This window comes from Cibotium barometz, chromosome 53 (genome assembly GCF_041138505.1).
Source record: "Cibotium barometz isolate CiBa-2024 chromosome 53, ASM4113850v1, whole genome shotgun sequence".
In the NCBI taxonomy this organism is placed as follows: Eukaryota; Viridiplantae; Streptophyta; class Polypodiopsida; order Cyatheales; family Cibotiaceae; genus Cibotium; species Cibotium barometz.
This window is the reverse complement of record NC_141098.1, coordinates 12,136,606-12,155,478: the sequence shown is the minus strand read 5'-3', so window position 1 is coordinate 12,155,478 and position 18,873 is coordinate 12,136,606. Positions and strand designations below refer to the sequence as shown.

Genomic DNA, 18,873 nt, shown 5'->3' with positions numbered 1-18,873 from the left:
TGTTGAACTACAGATAGAATACCTAATAGTTACTTAATAGTTGCTTAGTCGGATTTATGTATCTTTGCTCAGTCGGATTGTTGCTCAGTCGGAATTCTACTCAGTCGGATTATTGATCAGTCGGAGTTTGTTATGATCTGGCTAAGTCGGATATTATCTGTTAGTGTCTTGTGACATTCCAGTTACAACTGTCTAAAACTGTCTGAAGTCACCTATTTATAGGGACTTTGTAGTCGTCTTTTACAAGTAGTAAGAGAAGAAGGAGAAAGCAATGTATGAATCATCTTGATCAATCAATCATGGTACTTCAGTTCTGTTCTGTTATTCTCTATCTTTGTTCAATCTGTGTTCTCTATGCTCTGTTGTGTTTAGTCTGATGTGGGAATTGAAGTTAGTGTTGCTTAATGGGGTTGTCTTTGCTGTGTCAGTAGTAGTTAGTTGTGTTGTGTTTGAGGACCCCAAACACATTGGCGATCCTGCTGGTCCCGTTCTGTTACGAGAGGGGAAATGAATGTCAGAGGGGGACAAAAGAGTAGGAAGGGTTTACTATACCAGGGCTCAGGCCCGAATTGGTAACCCTGACCCGTTTCATTATGCTGACGAGGGTGAAGATGATCAGGAACACCAAATCCCTGAAGAAATTGTTGTAGGCCAAGGGGGGGAAAGTTCAGTTGCACCAGAGAGGAGGCTCGTGGGGGGACTTCTAGGCGCCCTAATCCTGACAGGAAGGTCTGCAGGAGTTAGAAGGAGTCTTCAGTTCAACCCATTAAGGGGGGCTACCAGGCAAAGACCTAGGAAACCACCTCAGCCACATCCGATGGCTCAACAACTACCCAACCCTAGGGTGAAAGCAGCTAAATTCAGTGGAGGATCTAAGGAGGATGCTGATTGTCATGTAGCTCAGTTTGAGACAAAATGGGAAGCAAATGGGTATAGTGTGTTGTACAATGATGCAGTTAAATTGCAGCAATTTGCAGCAACTCTAGAAGGGAAGGCCATGAGTTGGTTTAGCCAATATGGGATACCACACTTCCCAACATATGATGATCTTAGAACAGCCTTTTTACAGAGATTCAGGAAGGAAAAGACTCCAACAGACATTTTAAGAAAACTCCGAGACATCAGACAAAAGAAGATGCTTGTAGAGGACTATGCTCAGAAATTCAGAATTCTGGTTGAAAGGTTACAGGGAAATGAGAGACCCACCAATGAGATGCTGGCCGGTTATTTTCTGAAAGGCTTGAGAAGTGGGCTGAAAAATGCAGTGGCTAGCATTGATATTGCAGGTGGAATTAATGATTTGGTAATTGCAGCAGCTCGAGTAGAGAAAAGACTTGGAAGCTGCAAGGGCAAACACACCAGAAAGAATGATTCGGATTCCGATGACCAGCCAGAGTCAGCATCAGATTCTGAGCAGGAGGATTCAGAAGTAGGATCCGACAGTGAGGAAGAAGAGGTGAAGACAAAGAAAAAACACAAGACCAAAGCAAAGCAATCCAAAGAGGAGGATTTGGTAAGTAAATTGAGAAAGATAGGTTATTCTGTTGCAGCACCAAAAGAAAAGAAGTTCTGTGAAATTTGTGACAAGGATGGGCATACGACAGCTTTCTGTTGGTATAATCCCAAGAACAGGGGTCAGCCTACACCTTATGCAGGTAGAGGCAGAGGTGAGGTTGCAGCAAACCAGGCCGCTCCAACTAGGGGCCGAGGAGTATTTCAGAGAGCAAGATCTGATAGACCACCATGGAGGGAACAGGAAAACAATGAAGGAAGACAGGCAAGAGTCATGCCTTGTGTTTATTGTTCAGCACCAGATCATTGGATAGGGCCAAATTGTGCCTTATGGGTGAAACATAGAGAAGAAAGAGGTGTCCCAGTGCTTAGGAACAATCAAAATAACCAGCAGGGGCAGCAGCAACAACAGAATCAACCAGCAGCTCAAGCAAATGTAATCATGATTCAATTAGAGGATGAACAGGTACAGGTAGAGCAAGGTCCAAACATACAGGAGCAGCAAAGTAAAGAGCATATTGAGGATATTGAGGTATTGGCTGTTACCAGGTCTAAACAAAAGGGACCAATTGATTGGAAGGAACAAAAAGGCATCAGGGACCAGGTCCAAAGAAGAATTTTGAAACATCAGGACAAGCAAGAAGAATCGGAGTTGGAGGATGAAGAAGAGTTAGTTCTGCATCAGTCAGAAAGCAATGTAAAGATGAAGGATGAAAGGGACAAAGATTGGTTTGAGGTACTCATAAATTCTCCCTTGCAATTGTCATTAGATCAGTTGTTAGCTTTGGTTCCAGCATTTAAGGAAAGATTGCTTAAAAGACTTCAGGATCAGCAGTCAGGCGATAATCCGACTTTGGTTCCAGCAGTTAATAGCATTGATCCAGCAGATGTTGACTTTGTGGTTCCTGTCATTAAGGTTGAGTACCAGGGCAGGGTGTTTGATGAAGTTCTTTTGGATGGAGGATCAGGGGTTAACATTCTCCCTGAAATTGTATACAAAGAAATGGGTGCAGCAAGTTTAGCCCCAGCACCATTTCAGGTGAAAATGGCAGATCAAACCAGGGTGCAACCATTGGGAATTTTGAAGCAGCAGGAAATTGAAGTTGCAGGTATGGGATTCTTGGTAAATTTTGTGGTAATCAGAATGTCAGAATCACTATCACCTTATGAAATGTTACTGGGTAGGCCTTGGTTTAGAATGGCTAAAGTTAAACAGGATTGGGGATTGAATGTGGTGGTTCTGACCAAGGGGAAAAAGAAGATTACTGTAACCATGCAGGGTAAGAGAAATATGTCTCTTAAAGAAAAGCCATTGTTTGCACAGACAATTAATCTTGCTGAAGAAATAGAAGATGATGAGGAGGAACAGTTTTTAATGGCTAATCCAACAGTGGTGCCACTATTTGATGTTGATGTAGAAAGAATATTGCAGCTTGTGGAAGATCAGAATCAGGAAGAGTCTGAGTTTTTGCCAGGTCAAGAGATTGAAGGGACAGTGTTCAGACAGTTGCTGGAACAGCAAACAGAGATTGCTACCAAGGAACAGATGGAACAAGAGCAAAAGGAGGCAGGAGAGATGGCTGTAAGGATTTATGACAAGAAGTATGGCACGTCCAGTCGGGTTAAAGAAGATGATCTTAAGGAATTGAATTTGGGTACAGATGCAGAACCAAGGATGGTGAAAGTAAGTGTGCAGGTGGAAGGACAATTTTTGGAGGATCTTTTGCAGTTGTTACAGGACTATATAGATGTCTTTGCTTGGGAGTATTCTCAGGTTAAGGGTATAGATCCTGCATTACATCAGCATCGGATTAATTTACGAACAGATGCAGTTCCAGTGGTGCAGCAAAGGTATAGGATGAATCCGAATTTTGCATTGCAGGTGAAGGAAGAAATAGATAAGTTGTTGGCCGTAGGGTTCATTAAACCTGTGAGCCAGGTGACATGGTTATCTCCAATAATTGTGGTACCTAAGAAAAATGGGAAGCTGAGGGTATGTGTTGATTACAGGAAACTCAATGCAGCAACCATAACAGATCCTTTTCCAATGCCATTTTGTGATGCAGTGTTAGATGCTGTAGCAGGTCATGAAATGTATAGCTTTCTGGATGGTTTTTCAGGTTACAATCAGATTAGTGTTGCTGAGGAGGATCAGCATAAGACTGCTTTCATTACTGAGTTTGGTGCATATGATTTTACTGTCATGAGTTTTGGTTTGAAAAATGGACCACCATCCTTCAATTATGTGGCACATAAGGTTTTTGAGCCACACTTACAAGACTTCATGAGAGTATTTGTTGATGATTTCTCTGTTTTTGGTAAGAAGGACTTACATCTGCTGCATCTGAAGTTGTGTTTGGAGAGGTGTAGGCAGTTCAGACTGGTCTTGAACCCTTTCAAGAGTGTGATTGCTGTGAAGAGTGGGATTTTGTTGGGCCATGTGATCTCACAGGAAGGCATGGCAATTGATGTCAAGAAGGTTGAGGCTATTCAAACAGCAAAGTCTCCTACTAATGTGAAGGAAGTAATGAGGTTTGTGGGTCAGATCAAATGGCATGCCAGGTACCTCCGATATTTAGCCAATATTTGTGCACCATTGACACATTTAACTAAGAAGGATGTACCTTTTGTGTGGGCTGAGCCTCAAGAGAAGGCATTTCAATTGTTGAAGAAGATGGTAGCTGTTGCACCAGTTTTGCAGCCACCAGATTGGACTCTACCTTTCCATATTTTTGTTGATGCCTCAGATGTAGCATTAGGGGCAATTCTGATGCAGGAGAGGGTGAAAGGATGGTACAGGCCAGTATTTTATGCCAGTCGGATATTATCATCTGCAGAAAGGAATTATGCTGTGACTGAAAGAGAAGCTTTGGGGATGGTATATTCCTTGAATAAGTTCAGGCATTATTTGTTGGGGAACAGGGTAGTATTTCATGTGGATCACCAAGCCCTGCTGTATCTGATTAAGAAGCCCTTGTTGACAGGCAGATTAGCCAGGTGGATGCTTTTGTTACAGGAATTTGACTTTGTGATTGTCCATACTCCAGGAACAGAGCATGCTATTGCTGATTACTTTAGCAGGTTGGAAACTGGAGAAGCACCAAGTGGGGTGGATGATGATTTACCAGATGCCCCATTGTTTGAAGTTCAGGCTGCTGAGTCGGATTCCTGGTATGATCAGTTTTTGACATTTTTAACTGAGGGATTTATGCCCGTAAAATTTACTCCAGATCAGCGAAGGAAGTTTGCTTTGAAAAGTAGACCATTCTTAGTCATTGCTGGAGCATTGTACAAAAAGGGAATTGACCAGGTGATAAGAAGATGTGTACCTGAGTATGAGCAGACGGCAGTAATTCAGGAAGCACATTCTGGAACAGCAGGAGGACATTTCTCAGGGGATATTACAGGAAAGAAAATATTGCAGGCTGGTTTGTGGTGGCCTACAGTTTTGAAAGATGCCCATGACTATGCCAAGAGCTGTGTGATTTGTCAAAAGCTTGGACAGCCCGATAATTCAGATAGGATATCAGATCATCCTATTTTGCCTTTGGAACCATTTCAGAAGTGGGGAATTGATTTTGTGGGACCTGTCAAGCCAACAACTCCAAGAGGTAACAGGTATATCCTTGTTGCTACTGATTATTGTACAAAATGGGCTGAGGCTGTAGCTCTGAAGGATAACAAGGCTGCAAGTGTTGCCAAGTTCTTGTATCACAACATCATGACCAGGTTTGGGTGTCCTGTAGAATTGGTCAGTGATAGGGGAACTCACTTTCTGAATGATGTAATTTCTGAACTAACAAGAACTCATATGATTATGCACAAAAAGTCTACAGCTTATCATCCCCAGGCCAATGGACAAGCTGAGAGTACCAACAAGACATTGGTAAGGATCCTCAAGAAGATTGTGCAGGATAACCAGAAAGATTGGGACTTGAAGCTGGACTCTGCTTTGTGGTCTTATAGAACAGCTTTTAAAGTTACAACAGGGATGACACCATTCAGGTTGGTGTATGGATTAGAAGCAGTTGTGCCTATGGAATTTGTGGTACCAAGTTTAAGAGTAACTGCTGAGAAAATGTCTCCAAGTTTGTCAGTGAAGTACAGGAGCAGGTATTTGATGCAGTTGGAAGAGGACAGATTAGTTAGTTCTTACATCACTGAGGTGATTCAAAGAAGAAGACAGGCTTGGGTGAGTATGAATGTCAAATTTAAGGTGTTTCAGGTTGGTGATTGGGTGATGGTGTACAATTCTAGGTTGGGACCTCATCCTGGTAAGCTCACACTGAGATACAAAGGGCCTTATCAAATTGTTGAAGATCTGGGACAAGGAACCTTTATTGTGGCTGATGTTTTTGGAACTAGGGTTGAGAAACCAATTAATGGATTCAGGTTGAAAAAGTTTCAAGGAACACCACCACATTTGGATTGGGCAAGTTCAGCATTGATACAGGTGGACCAGGTGAAAATGGATCCAGAAGAAAGTCCGACAATACAGGGATATGGGTCTGCATCGGATTCGGACTCAGTCGGATTTTGCTGGGTCGGATCTCAGATAGTCGGAGTTTTTGAAAATTTTCACAATTTTGCATGGTGCCTTGATTTGAGGGGTGAGTGGACACTTAAGGAGAGTATCATTTCGAGGCACCACTTTTCGCGCGTACCAGCGTGTGCGAGTTCCTTTCTCTTCAGCGTCCATGCAAGACCACTCGCGCATTTTCTCTGCATTTTCCTTGCCCTCGCCTTTCACCATGCCGAAGGCTAAGAGTTCTGCAGGCATGCAACCACCAGCGGAGGACGAGCAGCGGGATGCTCTGAAGAAGAGGCTTCGTAGGAAGGGAGCACCGATGAGAGTTGAGGTTAGCAGCTCTGAGGAAGAGGAGCGTGCGGCTGAGGAAGACGACGAGGTTCCTACACCGTTGTCTACTGGCAAACTAACACAGTCGCTGATGGATCCCTACACCGATTTCAAAGTAGAGCTGGACAAGACAGCACCCGGGAATGCAACATGGTTGAAGCAGGTCGGTTTGCGGGAGTTTGCAAGCTTGCCGTGGGATGACTGGAGGAATAACTTCTATGCCAAAAGCCAGGTGGAGATACTCCGAAAAACAAAAGGCGCAATTTCTTCCAAGGTGAGTATTACTGTGGAAATGGTTGCAGAAGTATTTCAATTACCCTATGTTTCGGATGCTGTGATCCCTAAATGTCTTGATGAAGCCTTGAAGAAGGAGTTTGGTCCCAGAGAAGGGGGTAGACAGTATTATATGTTAAGGAATGTTAACTATGCTAGGAGGGAACAGCTCAAATGGTATCTTGAAAGACTGTGCTCTATTATAAAATTTGATTACATGTCGAAGGAAAATTATGCACCATTGTCTTGGGCAGAAAAAGGAGAGGAGGTTAGTTGGGCACATTGGTTATTTGACAAGATTCATGGAGAAATCTTTGGGTCGGACAAAAGAAAGACACAGTCCAATAGTAGGTTGAATGCTTATTTAGCTGCTATGTTTCAGTATGCACAGAAAGTGGAAGTGGGGGAGATTATGTTGCCCGATAAAGAAAAATACAGCAAAGTAGAGAAAGAACAGCAGTCTGAGAAGGTTGTAGAGCAGAGGTCGGAATGTGATGAGTTGGAGCCTGACAAGAAGGAGTTGTATCAGAGCATGCTTCAAGTTGGGTACAGTCCGACAGAGGCCTTCAAGGTGATATATGGAGCTCAGAAAAAACCGTATGTTGAGGATGTAGAAGTGCAGCCTTTGATTGATGCATCAGGTTCACAAACACCCAAGATGTTGGGGAAGAGTTTTACACTGTCCAAGAAGAGGAAACTTGAATTGGGGGGAACCAAGTTAGTTGCAAAACTTGACTTTGGAGCACAGGTGGTGAATCAACCAGGGTTTGTGGTGAAGGATGTGAATACTGCTCAGCAGTATCTGAAGGCACTTCAGTATTTCATCGAGAGTCAGCAGGAGAAGATTGAGCAGCAGCATCTTCTGAATGAGATAGTAACTTCAGAGGATTACCAGGATAAAAGTGCACAGATGAAGCAGCTTGAGGAGGAATTGAAGCAGACAAAGCTGACGCATATTGCTGAAAAGGCTCAGTTATTGGAACAACATGCGTTGGAGATAGCTAAGGTTAAGATGTCTTTAGGAATCTTCAAGGAATGGACAGCAAAAATGGCTGAAAGGGTTACATCCGAGTTGGATAAATTGGCTAAAGATAATGCAGAAATGAAGGTTGATAATGAAATAATGCAATTGAGACTTCAGCCTTTACAAATGCTGGAAAAACAGATGTTGATGAATGAAGAGTTGGATGTAAATGGAGTGCTGATGGCACAAGGGGATGTACAGATTCTGAAGCAGCAAATGCATAGCACTATGCAGGATTCTTGGGGAATGATCAAGGAGAGGATGTCAACACTGATAAATTATCCCTATGATGTTATGAAAACAGGGTTTGTAACTCAGCATGAGGCAAGTTTGGTAGAAGAGGTTGGACAGTTAAAGAAAGAACGTGAGTATTGGATTCAGCAGGTACAGGAACTGAAAGAGATGCAGAGTGTGAAGATTCAGAGTGATAGGACTGTGGAGGAAATCTTTCAGGACCTAGAAGTTCAGGTGGAAGTACCTATTATCAATTTAAGTGTACACACAGCAAGTCAGAGTGAGCAGCCAGTGGAGACTTCAGTGGAAGATAAATCAGCAGAAATGACTGAGGTTTTGAAGGAGGTTCCAGTTGTTGAAGGGATGCAGGCTGAGCAGCAAAGTGATGTAGTACCTGACATTTGAAGAAGCAGCATTTTGTCATGTGGCCGGTCTTTTCTGATCAAGGGATTGTGAATTCAAGTCCGATTTCTTTGAAATCAACCACCGGGCTGTGCCATGTGTTGAACTACAGATAGAATACCTAATAGTTACTTAATAGTTGCTTAGTCGGATTTATGTATCTTTGCTCAGTCGGATTGTTGCTCAGTCGGAATTCTACTCAGTCGGATTATTGATCAGTCGGAGTTTGTTATGATCTGGCTAAGTCGGATATTATCTGTTAGTGTCTTGTGACATTCCAGTTACAACTGTCTAAAACTGTCTGAAGTCACCTATTTATAGGGACTTTGTAGTCGTCTTTTACAAGTAGTAAGAGAAGAAGGAGAAAGCAATGTATGAATCATCTTGATCAATCAATCATGGTACTTCAGTTCTGTTCTGTTATTCTCTATCTTTGTTCAATCTGTGTTCTCTATGCTCTGTTGTGTTTAGTCTGATGTGGGAATTGAAGTTAGTGTTGCTTAATGGGGTTGTCTTTGCTGTGTCAGTAGTAGTTAGTTGTGTTGTGTTTGAGGACCCCAAACACCAATACCTGACCCTGAGTGAGGGCTCCGTATAGAGTGGCCTTGCCCATGTCTTTCCTCTTGTACATACATATTTTGGTCAGCTCAGATCTTTGTTTGAGCTTGTATAGCTTGTATGCAACTACTTTATGCAATTTTGGTCTTCATCGAGTATAGCTTGTAGAGCTTGTATGCAATTTTGGCTTCTCTCGTCGGAGCTTGATATGTAAATTTCACATCTTGCAATATAATCTGGCCATTGTTTGCAATTGTGTGAATTGTGTACCTACTTTTTGTAATGTCGAAAACGTTATTGCACTCCAACTTTTTCAACAAATTCGCTTCGTTCTTCACACATCAGAGTATAGTTACCTTTGGTACTCTATAAGTTTGGCATAATGGTGCATCTAGCTACAAGACTGCAGCTGGATGCACCATTTTGCCAAAAAAAATTTAATACCTACACACATCAGAGTATAGTTACCTTTGGTACTCTATAAGTTTGGCATAATGGTGCATCTAGCTACAAGACTGCAGCTGGATGCACCATTTTGCCAAAAAAAAAATTTAATACCTGCACACATCAAAAAAAGCGTCGAAAATTTCTTGCATCCGTCAAAAAAAGCATCGAAAGTTTCCTGCATCCATTTAAAAAAGCGTCGAAAGTTATCTACATCCGTCACAGTCGAAATCAGCGTCGAAAATGTTGTCAAAAAAAGCGTGGAAAACATAATTCTTTTGACGTATATATCAACCCTTATTTCAACATTTCCATTTCGACGGTTTTTTGACGCGTATTTCAACATTTTGGGGATTTTAAGCTTAGTTCTAAAGCATCAAAAAAATCATGGATAATGGCCCCGCCTCTTGTAGTGATGGTCATGGACCATCATTGAAAATGTAGAGACAAATTCAGCAATAAACAACTGAGCGAAAGAAGATAATCTCTCTATCTTTTTCCTCCTCTCTTGTGCTATACTACATTGATAAATAACAATATTTAAAATACAAGCACACATATTAAATGTTTTTCCTAACTCTTGTGATACACACTTTTGCACTCATGTCTACGTTGTTATTTTGAATTTTATTTCAGTGATTGCATGTTATATTATATGCGCTATAAGAATACTCATCACATAGCATTGTGAAAGGGTTTAGGGGTTGAGTTTGACTACAATGCATACTCCTAGCAAAAATATTAGTTACACACTCCAACCTTTAGTTTCCTCTTGTAGATGTGGTATAGTGTTGTGTGTTTATTTCTCCTTCACTAGGTGTTTCTTGTCTAGTTATAGCTCCATTATTGCTAGGCGAGAATATTTCCTATAAGTTGGACAACAAACTAACGACACATTGTTCTCAGATGGCCATGGTAGTGGTAGCTATGCTAATGTCCCTATGGGACTTTGTTGTATTCTAATATGGTCCTAGTCACATGGTGTTTTGGACCACTGCCAAATTTTGGGGAGGTTGTTGAATGAAACAAGTTTCCTATGTACAAAATAGGGCACCTCCGTGCATGATTCTTAGCTGACACTTGAAAGAAATAGGTCTCCCACTCCTACGAAAAAAATAGGGCACCTCCGTGCATGATTCTTAGCTGACACTTGAAAGAAATAGGTCTCCCACTCCTACGAAAAAAATAGGGCACCTTGGTGTATGAATCTTGGCCAAAGACACTTACTTGAAAGCCTACCATATTGATCCAGAGAGAAACACATCAATATTCTATATGCCTTTTTCAATTTATGATACAAGCCTAGAGGAAGAACAAGAAGGATCAGCTATACAACAACCACCACTAGAAGACAATGATCGCAACACTCATTTGGAGTTAATTTTGTCATAAGAAAAAAGAATGGCAGCATTACCAAAAGTCACCAATAATGTAAAAGAGTTACTAATTTTTAAAGGAGACAAGAAAGATATGAGTATTCATGTGCAGGCTTTTACTCAGCTCCTCCTACTCAATGCCTTCATGTGTGTAAGAGTGTGTGTGTGTGTGTGTGAGAGAGAGAGAGAGAGAGAGACAGAGAGAGAAGAAGAGGCAAGCCTAAGGAACATCACCTACATGCATGCACATACAACGAAGCAAGAAAGCATGCATACACGCAAGCTCACCACCATAGCCACAAGAGAGCAAGAGGGAGGGAGAGAGAAAAAAAACTCAATTGTGATAATGGGATTGTATATCCTTTTCATATTTCATAAATCAATTATATACATGAGCTCTCTTTTTACAATGGTGGTAGGCCGCCCATTCAACATTGGGGGCCCAAAATTGGAGCTCTAGCTCTATGTACACCTAAGCTTATTGCTTATGGCCACGCCGTTACATATGTCGTAAGCTTGGTCATCCAATATATCTTTTACATGAAGTTCTTAGCATGGTTTTACATAAAAATAGATTATATAAAGTGTAACCACACTTAAAATAATGTTAACCATTGTGGTTAGCATACCCCCTCCCTAATTCAGGTCTGTCCTTAGAACTGGCATGAAGACTTAGCAGTAGTATAGGGATTAGTTGGCGGACAAAATCGTACTGCGATTTGGGGTACTAGGGGGATTAATGAAAGGTTTGGTTGCTCATCCAAAATTTGGTCTCCATCATGTCTTCGAAAGTTCGAGACGCCAAGCAGGCATCCACTGAATGCGCTTGTAGTAGCCAAAAAGTTGCTTGAGAGTAGGGTCTTTATTGAAGTTGAAGGCAAGGACTTAGGCAATGTCTTTATTGAAGTTGAAGGCAAGGACTTAGGCTCCTTCATGGTAATGGTGCCATTGGGGGAACTCTTCCAAAAGGGTGATGACAAGGTTAAAGGAGCGGATGGTGGCAACTATGGGGCAGAACCCGACACTTGATCATATTTGGGTATGAAAGCATACAGTTGGGCGAGCATGGTTTCCTCCATGCATGGGTTCTAGGACGTAGGAGGGAGAAACCATGGGAAGTTGAACTGGAGCAGCTTAGGGTTCTCTGTCTGTTTGGAATTGGTCTCATGCCTAGACGGCGAATGGTGAGGTAAGCCAGGTTGATGTGGAGGTTATGGGGGGCTTTGGAATACTTAACCCAAATGTGTGGCTTGAGTAGAAAGGGTCATCGCCAAACCGACTGTTGGCCTAAAAGATTGAACGTGAGTGGCCAAGCATCGGAGTGGGGCTAGATGTATCCATTGTGTTGTCGCTTGCGGGTATTGGCATTTCCATGCATCGTGCTTATCATCAATGTAGAGTTGGAGGATATGAATGTCCATGTGGCCCAATATCTTGGTTAGTGGCGTATGTTGGAGCTCTGTTGGCCTAGTAGGATTCGTATTGCCTACTCAAATTCGGCACGATCCAAGGGATCATGCTAGTTTAGGGGAGGATGGAAGGGAGGATCCATGTCCTTGTTTTCCTATGGGAGTTGGGGTAGGATTTCTCCCTCTTCTAGGGGGTCGACGAATGGAGGTCTGCAAGTTAGGGTTGTTGAGGTGGTGGAGTTCTGGAGGAAGAGGGGGTGGTGCCGAGCGAGGTGTCAAGGAGCGGTGATGGGCGTGTCAATGTTGAGGAGACATTTGTTGAGGGAAAGGGTGGGCCTAATCCGAGATGGAGGAAGGGGATGATAGTGTGTTGGTGAAGGTGGTGACAAGGGAACATGAGGAGGGGTTGCATGAGGTGAGGGGAGCATGGGTAGGGTGGTGGGTGAAGAGGTTGAAGAAGGGAAGCTTGTGCCCACAAGGAGTTTGGATGGAGGGTGGGCAGTTCAAGGGGGTGTTGATGGGCATCAGTGGGAGGTGGTTGAGAATTGGATCCTGGATGGGAGTGGGAGTGGGAGTGTGGGTGAGATGGAGGTGGAGGTGGGAGAGAGAGAGAGAGAGAGAGAGACAGGCTACAATCTAGGGTCCGAATGAGGGAGGCTCTTTGTGAGTTGGTGCTCAGGGGCTATCCACGAACCTAATAGCCACCCTCTGTGACCTTTCATTTATATAATCTGAATGTAATGTAGTGGGACCCTATAACCTTAGCTTTATTGTAAGCTTAGCTTTAAAAAACCTTAGTGGTTCTCGGCGATTAATTGTATGATTTTGTTTTTTGATTCATCGTGGCCCCCTACGTCTCTTCACTCCCACCTTGCAATAACCTCACACATAACTCAAAATGTTTATGATGTGACAATTCACTATATATGTATATATGGTAATGGGTCTAGGTTCCAACAATTCCACTTCATGTGTGTTTGCATTACTGCCACCAATGTACTGTGTATATATCACCCCCACACCCATGTAAGTCTGAAGGGCCCACACATAAATTAACAATGCTTACATACATATATATAATATAGATATTATATATATATATATATATATCATATCTATAAATTATATATATATTATAATATCTATAAATTATATATATATATATATATAGTGTGTACAGGAAGCTAAGAGACTCGTAGCCAACTTCATGTAATACCCTCGACTATTCAGAGCTGAGTCTCGAAACCTTAATGCAGGAGAGGTAGCATGCACACTTGGGAAAGAACGTGACTCAAAAAACGTAAACACTAGAACTCTTGTGCAAGACAGTGATGGGTTGGGGCATGCATGCGCACACAACAATCAAGGGAGAATAATCCTTTTCAAAGAGAGAAAGGAAAGAGACCACTGCTTACTTTGCTCTTTCGATTGTCCTCTACTACAAAGATGTTGGCTCGAAGATGGGATGTCATAGACTCTCAATGATAAGAGATGCCACTTGGAGCCTAGAGGAGCACACAAAGAAAAAAATAATAAGAACGAGAGAGAGAGAGAGAGAGGGCTCACCTAGCAGACAAAAGGTATCTACCCTTGCAACAAAGAACGAGAGAGAGAGAGAGAGAGGGCTCACCTAGCAGACAAAAGGTATCTACCCTTGCAACAAAGAGAGCGAGAGAGAGGGGTAGCCAGCACAATCTATCAAAGAAACTGGAGAAACATAGACATAAATCAAAACAACAAGTATTATATATATATATATATAAAGAGAGAGAGAGAGAGAGAGAGAGAGAGAGAGATAGAGAGAACCTGCAGAAACAGAGACATAAATCAAAACATCAAGCATTAGAGAGAGAGAGAGAGAGAGAGAGAGAGGTCTCACGCAGTAGGCAAAAGGTATCTACCCTTACAAGTTGCAAAGAGAGCAAGAGAGAGGGGTAGCCAACATAATCTATCAAAGAAACTGCAAAAACATAGACATAAATCAAAACAACAAGCATTATATATATATATATGTATGTATGTATGTATGTATGTATGTATGTATGTATGTATATATATATGTATGTATGTATGTATGTATGTATGTATGTATATATGTATGTATGTATGTATGTATGTATGTATGTATGTATATATGTATGTATGTATGTATATATATATATAGATAGAGAGAGAGAGAGAGTGAGAGAGAGAGAGAGAACCTGCAGAAACAGAGACATAAATCAAAACATCAAGCATTAGAGAGAGAGAGAGAGAGAGAGAGAGAGAGAACTCACCCACAGACAGCTTTGGATGATACATCCCTGACAACACTCATCAAAGATGTAGTGTCTCTAGACATGTAGAGATGGTTGTGGAATCGAAGCCTCTTGCTCTTAAGATTGATCATAAATCGATCAATGAGCGAAAAATAATCTAGTGTTTCGGGTGCTACATCTCATATAGAGATACTTGATTCTAGCAATGTAATCATGCATTGTTTCTCACTCCTCGTGCTTGAGGTTACATATATGTGCGATGGGGCTTCATCTGTCTCCCCTAGGTGAGAATACCACAATGAAAGAAGAAAGAACTATGACCTTTGTCAAATCCTTGCATTTATAGTTGTTCCCCTTTTACGCCCATGTTGTACACGCACAACATCGTACTTTATTACCAAAATTTATCCCTTAAAAAGTAGAGGCTACTGCCCGTCAAATTTGACAGGAAAGGGATGAGACTTATAATTTTTTTATCGTTTTACAATTATCGCGTCAAAAATCAATGACTAGAACCCTTGTCCATCAAAGAGGTATGAGAGTCGAGACTTGTAAAATCTATTCAAAAGTAAATTATTGCCAAAATTTATCCCTTAAAAAAAGTAAAGGCTGTTAGGGTTGCCTTTTCAGGGCACCCTTGTTAGTCAAATTTGACACGAAAGGTAAGGGGTGAGACTTATAAATTTTTTATAGAGTCAAATTTGACACGAAAGGTAAGGGGTGAGACTTATAAATTTTTTATCGTTTCAAATTTGACGGAAAAGGGCTGAGAGTCTACACCTTTATACCAAAAAATGTAACGATTTATTTATGTCAGTTGTCACTTTTTGTGTACATCCGTACACGCATGTACACGCAGCAGCGTACTTTTATGGCATTTAAAGCAAAATTGTACGATTGTTGACGTGTGTATCTACATTTATCCCTTCAACGATAGGTTTACCAGGATCGTTTTTTATAACGCAAATGCATAATAATATTTTGTAGTTCTGAAAATCAATCCACGTTAATTTCTTTTTGCATGGTAATGACAAACTTTATCATGTAGAACTTTAGCCTTTCGGTTATAAATAAGATGGGATTTGGGCTTCAAATTTAAGCACTGCTCAGGCTTCAAATTTAAGGCCTGACTTTCGGTTATAAATAAGATGGGATTTTATTGAGGTGCCTTGGCAGTGTGGCCGCTAGCTGTCCGCTGTCTGCTCTGCAGAGGTTAGAGCAGAGAGAGAGAGCGAGAGAGAGAGAGAGAGCGCTCAGAGTACTGATCGATGGCACAGGCCCCATACTAAAAGCAATCAGTAAAACAAGACTCACGCCTGGCCCCTCGGGCGGGCCCAAACAATACAGGAACTATCGAAACCATGAAATGCGAATCTGCTAGGGCCGGCAATCGTTGCTCTGCAGTCTACTCTGATGCCTCTCTATATGGAGCCACGCTTCCACTCTGATGATATATGTGTGTAATCCCCTGTACTGTGCGTCCTGCGTGCGTGAGAGAGGGAGAGTGAAAGAGAACTTTCTTCCTCTTTCCAGGTCTGGTATTACACTTCTTCCAACACATAGTATAGATTTACGTCTTTTTAATACGGATAATGTCGTGTATGTAGATTACGTCTTTAAAAATTGGATAATGTCATTAAAACTCTCTCTTTCTCTCTCCCAATGAGATGGCCCCTTGGAGACCTAGGAGAGAGAGACACAGAGAGCTCCCTATGGTCGAAGTTGCCTATGATGTACTAACCTTGTTGCATTGCCTCAGAGCAGTTACATCCTTTGCAATTCGGTTGTAGGTTTGCCAGCTTCAAAATGTTACCATACTGTCAAGAAGCTTCGTGCCACGCTGTGGATGGACAAGCAGGAGGAGAGCCAGCCCTAGACGAAGCGATCAAACGCAGTCAAGATTTCCTTCTTGCTCAGCAGTTTCATGAAGGCTACTGGTGGGCAGCGCTAGAGAGTAATGTATCACTTACTGCTGAAACAGTGCTTCTGTACAAAATACTCGGCATTGATGGGCAATATCCAATGCAGAAGATGCTCAACTACTTAAGGCAGACCCAGTGCAGCCATGGCGGATGGGAGGTTTTCTATGGAGATGGTGGTGACTTGAACATGACTGTAGAGGCCTACATGGCATTGTGTTTACTGGGCACCCCAAAAACTGATCCATACATGCAGAAGGCATGCGAGTTCATTCTCAGCAAGGGGGGTATATCCAAAACCCGCATTCTCACCAAGATTTGTCTAGCCATGCTTGGTTGCTACAGTTGGGGTGGCATACCTTCTATCCCACCTTGGCTTATGCTCTTTCCCAGCTGGTTTTTCACCAGCATCTATGAGTTGTCTAGCTGGGCGAGGAGCACTCTAGTTCCTCTCATTGTGATCTGTGACAAGAAGCCCGTGTTCCCAGTGAACCCAGTCGTGAGCCTTGATGAGCTTTATGCAGAGGGGAGGAAGAACGCCGCCCGCGTGACCCTCCGCTTCGAAGGCAAGTGGTCAGATTTCTTCATTGTTTCTGATCATTTGCTTAAGCTAGCCGAGAGGTTCAACGTGGTGCCATGCAGGGAGCGGGGCCTGAACGAGGCTATAAAGTGGGTGATTGAGAGGCAAGAGGAGAATGGCGACTGGGCAGGCATCTTCCCTCCAGTGTTCTTTTCGATTCTGTGCATGAAGATATCTGCAGGCCATGGTGTATCAGATCCTATAATTCAACGGGGGCTGAAAGCTTTGAGAGATTTCTCAGTGGAGACAGAGGATGTGTGCTGGGTGCACTCGTGTGTGTCTCCCGTGTGGGACACAGCGCTTGTGGTGAGAGCATTGGTAGAGTCGGGCCTTGCACGTGATCATCCAGCCCTGCAACGAGCTGGAGAATGGCTTCTGCGAAAGCAAACCACACACCTCGGAGATTGGTCTGTGAAGAACAAGTGCAACCACACCGGCGCCTGGTCCTTCGAGTTTTACAACAAATGGTACCCTGATGTAGATGATACTGCTATGGTCGTCATGGCCCTGGAGGCTATCAGACTTCCCAACGAGCCCTCGAAGCATGGGGCCATAGCCAGAGCTGTCAATTGGATCTCATCCATGCAATGCAAAGCCGGTGGGTGGGCAGCTTTTGACAAGGATAATAACCAGAACTGGCTCAATTCAACCCCCTTTGGTGACCTCAAAGCCATGATAGATCCCAACACATCCGATGTCACAGCTAGAGTCTTGGAGATGGTGGGTAAGGTGAGAAGAATGCAGGATTATACCACCATAGGCAGCAATCATGGCCTCTTGTTGCCCCCTCGAGAGTCTATCAGCAGAGCCCTCACCTACCTCACAAAAGAGCAAGAGAAAGAAGGATGCTGGTATGGGAGATGGGGAGTTAATTACATCTACGGCACGTCCGGCGTGCTGGCTGCATTAGCCTTACTAGCACCCACAACGCACCAGGGCGAGATTGCACGGGGCGCAAAATGGCTAGTTCAAGTGCAGAACAAGGGCCGCAGTATAGGAGATGGAGGGTGGGGAGAGACGTGCTACAGCTACAGCGATCCGTCTCTCAAAGGCCAGGGAGAGAGCACTCCGTCACAAACTGCATGGGCGCTCCTGGGATTATTGGCTGCAGGAGATGCGCTGGGCAAATATGAGATGAGCTCCATCGAAGCTGGGATACAGTACCTCCTCGCAACACAGCGAGACGACGGCTCTTGGCATGACGTCCACTTCACCGGAACAGGCTTTCCGAGGCATTTCTACATCAAATACCACCTCTACGCCCAGCACTTCACACTCTCGGCGTTGGGACGCTACCGCTCTTGTCTGCGATCAGAAACAAACGCATGCACTGCCTAAGCAACTTGAGAATGTCGCCGCAAATTAATAATCCGGCTGCTGTTTTGTAATGGCAAGAATCAACAACTATCCCTGCTTTTTCGTCTTGTTTAGCTGCGCCTAGCAACAAAGACCTCCACTGCCTAAGTTTTTATGATTAAGTTCCTAATATACCAATTGATACCTTTTTTATAATAATGAATGCTTAATGGTTGTTTTCATCGCTCACATGTGGTAGCCACTCTCAAACACGTTGTCAACAAATCGTTCTTGCAACATTGGCTTTGTGAATTGCAACTTTAGCTCTCTCCGTGCCTTTCACCCATTTAAACCCTAAAGGGTTCTAGTATCTCTATGCAAGAGGAATTAATACTCCTTACATAATCACGGAGAAGTTTTAGAATTTTTACCATATGTGTGTTGTAAAGTTTTAGAATTTTTACCATACGTGAGCAACACAATGTTTATTTACATTAACACTTGAGTAAGTGGATATCTCATTTAACACTTGTGCTTTTTTTTTTTTTTGGTTATGTGGGGGTATTTATTCCAAGTGGGAATAAATAAAACACAATGAGTATTTACATTAACACTTGAGTAAGTGGATATCTCATTTAACACTTGTGCTTTTTTTTTTGTTATGTGGGAGTATTTATTCCAAGTCTAACCTTTTCCATCCATAACTGATTTTTTTTAAATTACATGCTAT

General features: G+C 42.6%; 1 protein-coding gene across 2 annotated transcripts; it reads left to right on the top strand.

The window, feature by feature from the left end:
• Positions 1-15,672: 15,672 nt before the first annotated feature.
• Positions 15,673-18,548, top strand: LOC147608300 (dammaradiene synthase-like). Of its 2 annotated transcripts, none has more exons than XM_086789320.1 (2): positions 15,673-15,881; positions 16,139-18,548. In XM_086789320.1, exons 1-2 carry the CDS (start codon positions 15,796-15,798, stop codon positions 18,183-18,185), a joined length of 2,133 nt encoding a protein of 710 aa, XP_086645446.1. In that variant the 5' UTR covers positions 15,673-15,795; the 3' UTR covers positions 18,186-18,548. The 2 variants fall into 2 exon arrangements, with proteins under 2 accessions (XP_086645446.1, XP_086645447.1); XM_086789321.1 differs by having other exon boundaries at positions 15,747-15,881; positions 16,108-18,548.
• Positions 18,549-18,873: the final 325 nt, after the last annotated feature.

What these genes read in the sequence shown, in the direction of transcription:
- LOC147608300 (XM_086789320.1), top strand. Translation starts at nt 15,796, where the DNA reads ATGATATATGTGTGTAATCCCCTGTACTGTGCGTCCTGCGTGCGTGAG. An exon ending in AACTTTCTTCCTCTTTCCAG is followed by an intron (nt 15,882 to 16,138) that starts GTCTGGTATTAC and finishes ATTCGGTTGTAG; the next exon opens with GTTTGCCAGCTTCAAAATGT.